This window comes from Lactuca saligna, chromosome 1 (genome assembly GCF_052625555.1).
Source record: "Lactuca saligna cultivar CGN05327 chromosome 1, ASM5262555v1, whole genome shotgun sequence".
In the NCBI taxonomy this organism is placed as follows: domain Eukaryota; kingdom Viridiplantae; phylum Streptophyta; class Magnoliopsida; order Asterales; family Asteraceae; genus Lactuca; species Lactuca saligna.
Genome location: NC_136417.1, coordinates 72,392,028 through 72,397,692, shown reverse-complemented (window position 1 = coordinate 72,397,692; position 5,665 = coordinate 72,392,028). Strand labels below are relative to the sequence as shown.

At 32.1% G+C, this 5,665-nt stretch overlaps 1 protein-coding gene across 1 annotated transcript; it reads left to right on the top strand.

Moving 5' to 3' along the window:
- Nucleotides 1–685: 685 nt before the first annotated feature.
- LOC145039821 (calcium-dependent protein kinase SK5-like) lies at nucleotides 686–4,011 on the top strand. Its single transcript, XM_078987828.1, has 7 exons — nucleotides 686–1,541; nucleotides 2,376–2,519; nucleotides 2,735–2,887; nucleotides 2,952–3,067; nucleotides 3,167–3,334; nucleotides 3,432–3,656; nucleotides 3,753–4,011. Exons 1-7 carry the CDS (start codon nucleotides 935–937, stop codon nucleotides 3,927–3,929), a joined length of 1,590 nt encoding a protein of 529 aa, XP_078843954.1. The 5' UTR covers nucleotides 686–934; the 3' UTR covers nucleotides 3,930–4,011.
- Nucleotides 4,012–5,665: the final 1,654 nt, after the last annotated feature.

The following is a 5,665-nucleotide window of genomic DNA, read 5'->3' as shown; positions in this document are numbered from 1 at the left end:
GATAGTCTAACGATTTGATAAGAGTATTCACTTGTAACTTTAAGATACTAATCACATATTACAAATTGGTTTTCTTATAGCATGTGTAAATGCATATGTTCTTACAAAACACAAATTTGATTCCTCCAGTTTTATCTATAAAATTTCTTCAGAAATTCCCAAGAGCCTAGGCCAATTTGATATTTTTGTGTTGGAACTTGGGAAGATACATTAAGTTGAAGTCTTCTAAATTAAGCTACGCACATCTTTATATATATATATATATATATATATATATATATATATATATATATATATATATATATATATATGTCCAATTTGTACAAAAACGTTGTACTAGACTCGATTAAAAAACCAAATATGCTAATCCATAATTATATTAAAGAAAATAACAAATAAAGCGTAAGGCAAAGGACGAATAAATAATAATGCACTTGCCATGTTTTTATCGTTTTCTTCTTTTTGCATAATTTCAAAAGAAAATTTACACAAGCATGATAATGGAATCTTTCAGAGGTTATATTCAGTGTACAATATCTGCATTTATATTATATATAAATAAATATAAATATATATGTTTACAATTTCTTTAAAAACTTTTTTACTTTTTCTTTTATTTTTCGCAAAAGAAATTTATTGCATCTACTAAACTTGGACTCGGTCTATTTCCATCTCCCCAAAAGAAAAAAAAAAGTTGTTTTGAGAGGAACCGCTTTCATTCATTCATCTCAAAGTCTCAATCACCAAGAGAAAAAAGACAATCTTTCCCCTATTTCTCTCTCTGTTTTTCAGGGATAAGAGCGATCTGGGCCCCCAAATACTTCTGTGTTCATGTTTTCGTGAAGTTACATCTCGTAGTACAGCTTTCTTGTTCACAAATCTATAGTATTCTCGCATTACCCATTTGGTAAAGTTCGCAACTCTGAAAGCAAATATGTCGTCTTCCTCAACTTCAACATCGACTGCAACACAACCCGCAAAACCCCCAATATTGAAGAAACCAATCCCACCACCATCATCGAATCCAAAACCCAACTGGGTACTCAAGCAAAAAACCCCAAACCTTCAACAGTTGTACACAATCGGAAGAAAATTAGGACAAGGGCAGTTTGGTACAACCCATCTATGCACAGAGAAATCAACAGGCATTCCTTACGCTTGCAAATCGATACCCAAGAAGAAACTCATCTGCAGAGAGGATTACGAAGATGTTTTGAAAGAGATTCAGATAATGCACCATTTATCTGAGCATACGAATGTTGTGAGGATCAAAGGGACATATGAGGATGCTTTATATGTTCATATCGTTATGGAGTTATGCGCTGGTGGAGAGCTGTTCGATCGGATAGTTCAGAAAGGGCAGTATAGTGAACGAGAGGCTGCGAAGTTGATTAAAACCATTGTTGGGGTTGTTGAAGCTTGTCATTCTTTGGGTGTTATGCATCGAGACCTAAAGCCTGAAAATTTCCTCTTTTCGACTACACATGAAGACGCTACTCTTAAAGCCACTGATTTTGGGTTATCTGTTTTCTACAAACCAGGTTCAATTCCAATTCCTTTTTAATCCTTTTTTGGATTTTCCTTCTTGGGTTATATTATCTTATATCTCTAATACCTAAATAATTTCATGTGGGTCTATCTTATCTCTATCTGTTTTAGGTTTTTTATATGTCTTGGATGATATTGATCGCCGATTTCTGATTTATGGTGCTTTTAGCTTCTGATCTAGTTTCCTTGTAAATCTTCTTGTTGTTCTTGTGGGTGATATCAATATAATTGTGCCTTTTTCTGTTTAAAACTATATGAAATATACGTATACATTATTGGTTAGAAATCTAGATAAAGAACTAGTTTTTAGTCGTTTATATAACTAGTTTCAGTTAATTGTACCTAACTTCCTATGATACGCTATAGCTTCTTTTTTCTGTTAACTTATGCGAAATCCCTGTGTTGTCCCTACTGTGATAATTCGACATTGATAAGAACTACTTCACAAATGCAAAGTTTTAAATAATTGCATTTGGGTCCATGTATTGGGACTTCTTCTTGAACACGTGTGTAGCAATTTTTGATTTGTTTTTCCTATTCCTTCAAATAATGTTAGTACTTTCATGAAAGTTAGGTAATTTGGTAAAGTTCTTGATCTTGTAATTCTAAAACCATTGGATGAATTAATCCAATAATGTTAGTACTTTGTTCATCATAGATTATGTTACAAAACATTTGTATTCAACTTCCACCCTTCTACAATTACTTTGTTTGATTCTTTTTCTACTTATTCATAACATTTGGTACCAAATATAGGATTGTGAACAATGAACATGCATTTTATTCATCTAAATATCCCTACTCATGGTTCTTGATTCTAATTTTAGGTGAAACATTTTCCGATGTGGTTGGAAGCCCGTATTATGTAGCCCCCGAGGTTTTACGTAAGCATTATGGACCCGAATCCGATGTTTGGAGTGCAGGGGTAATTTTGTACATTCTACTGAGTGGTGTTCCCCCTTTTTGGGCAGGTATTTTGCAATCTTGTTTGTAGGATTCCATTAATACATTGTATTTACATGTACTATACAAAAGTTATATGAAAACTCATTCCATTCCTTCAAGCCAACCAAACATGACTATGGAATGTAATGAGTCATTCCATTACCTTGCTTATTCCATTCCATTCTGTAATTCCATTACTTCATCTGATTCTAAATTAACAGATTCTAATTGGTATATACAGAAACTGAAATGGGGATCTTTCGTCAAATTCTACAAGCAAAACTCGATTTTGAATCAGAGCCATGGCCTGCAATTACAGAGAGTGCTAAAGATCTTATAAGGAAAATGCTCGATAGAAATCCCAAGAAAAGGCTTACAGCTCATGAAGTTTTATGTAAGAAAGAAAAGAATGTTTTTGTTAAAAAATAATTATATAATGTTTTGGTGTTTTGATTTAGGTCACCCATGGATTGTTGATGACAAAATGGCACCTGATAAGCCCCTTGATTCTGCTGTTTTATCAAGACTCAAACAGTTCTCTGCAATGAACAAGCTCAAGAAGATGGCTTTAAGGGTAAGAAAGTAAAAAGACATGTGAGATTGGATTCATAGGAACAACTTCATTATCATTATTCATTAATTCATTATGCACAATTGCACATTATATTTATAGGTGATAGCAGAAAGACTTTCAGAAGAAGAAATCGGTGGATTAAAGGAGTTATTCAAAATGATAGATACAGACAATAGTGGAACGATTACTTTTGAGGAACTCAAAGAGGGACTTAAACGTGTTGGATCTGAACTTATGGAGTCTGAAATCAAGGATTTGATGGATGCTGTAAGTTTGCGTTCTTTTTCTCTTCCTTCTTCTTCTTTCACTTTTCTTTTTTGTTTTTTGCTATCGGAGGTTGAAATTTGTGGGAATCAAATTTCAGGCGGATATCGACAACAGTGGAACCATAGATTACGGCGAGTTTCTTGCTGCAACTGTTCACTTGAACAAACTGGAGAGAGAAGAGAATCTTGTGTCTGCTTTTGCGTTTTTTGATAAAGATGGAAGTGGATACATAACAATCGATGAGCTTCAACAAGCGTGTGAAGAGATGGGTTTAGGTGAAGTTCATCTTGATGAAATGATTCAGGAAATCGATCAAGATAATGTAATAATAACTTCACTCCTTACGCTATTATCATATCGAAAAGATGATTATTGTTTTTATTTAATGATTAATTGTTGGAAACGTGTTGTGTTACAGGATGGACAGATTGATTATGGGGAATTTGCTGCGATGATGAGGAAGGGTAATAATGGCGGAATTGGGAGGAGAACAATGAGAGGCAACCTAAACCTAAACCTAGGTGAAGCTCTTGGTGTCGTGGCACCTCAAGAGCCCATAACAAAAAATCACACCACTGAAAAAGTTGACATTTAGTAATTAAATTCCTATAATTTGTTACTAATCTGTTATTTTATTATTATTATTATTATTATTATATTTTTGGTTTTGAACTAAATGGGGTTAACGTTGAACTTATATATATATATATATATATATATATATATATATATATATATATATATATATATATATATATATAAAATTTTGACTTTCAAATTTGACTTGGCCTTTGTTTATGGGACTATGTGGTGGCTTGGCTACTTGCTACATTCAAACTTCAAAGTCAACTGAATTTGTAATCAAAATTCAAAATCCGTTTCTGTGAATCTATGTGCGAATGAGTAAAGACCCAGTCATCAAATGCAAAAGTCAAATAAGTAACTCTTATTGTACACATAATTATAAAAACTGTTTTTTTTTTGTTATAAAATTGTTCATAATTTTTTTTTTTTGTTTGGAATAAAATAAATTGAAAATGACAAAATTAGCTATATCGAGGGGAGACTTTCAACAAAATGTATATATTTTTTTTCACAAGTGACAATATGGATCTTGCAATTGAGCCTACTTCGAAGTCGCCATTTGATGCGATTTTCTTTTGTGGTCCTTATTAGAAAACTAAACACTATAAAATTATTAATATTATTGCGAAAATCATATATATATATATATATATATATATATATATATATATATATATATATATATATATATATATATATATATATATATAGGTTCAAATGTTTTTGACAACTATTGTGTGACTGTGTGCACCAATAAGAATTCAGGAAATAATTAATTATTAAATAAATAATTTAAGGGTATTATAGTAATCTTGACATATTTAAATATGGTAGATAATTAATATGTTCTTTATTATTCCTTTAAATATGGGATGTAGTCAAAATCTGTTGAAAAAAACCCTAGCCGATCACGTATACATCGATTTATCCTCCCTCTCGTTTTCTTAGCATTGGTCCCTGCTATTCAGTGGGGTTTCGGAGGTTTTGGGCTACTGTAGAAGGGAAGATGTGCTAGAGGTTTGATCAGAGGGCATCAGAGGGCAGGAGGGGTTCCGATGGGGCAAAGAAATCAACGATGAAGTCGAATCTTCATAGGCCTTGATCGATGGGAACAGAAGTGAAAGAAAGCGAGGGGAGGAGGTATCGATCTCCGATGAGTGATTAGACCGAAGAACAAAAGGAGAAGCAACGGGGTGGGGCTGTTGCTCCGATCGAAGCAGGTCAGGAGGTGGAGAGGATGTGGTGGTGGTCGCCGATTCTTCTTCTCCGGTGAAATCTAGGTATTTTTTTTATTCATGTCTTCCGATTGATCACAGAATGAACGTGTTGAATTTTATCAAAATTTATACTTTGAAGATTACATTCTATTAGAATAAGTTACAATTTTTTTAATGTTTGCTATATTCTATCAGAATTACAACCCATAATGCCAATTTAAAATATTATATGCATTCTGCCAAAATTTAAAATGACATATATATATATATATATATATATATATATATATATATATATATATATATATATATATATATATATATATATATATTCTGTCAGAATAATGGTAGTGCAGTAATGGTAATTGCACTTTAGAGTTAATGATTCTTTTAGAATTTGTGTTTGCTTTTTTTGTAATAGATTTGCTATGATATTTTTCCACAGAATGAACATGTTCAGTAAAATCATTCTTAAAGAATACGATTTTTTTTTTAACCATTCTTAGTTTTTGTTGCATTTTTTATAGGA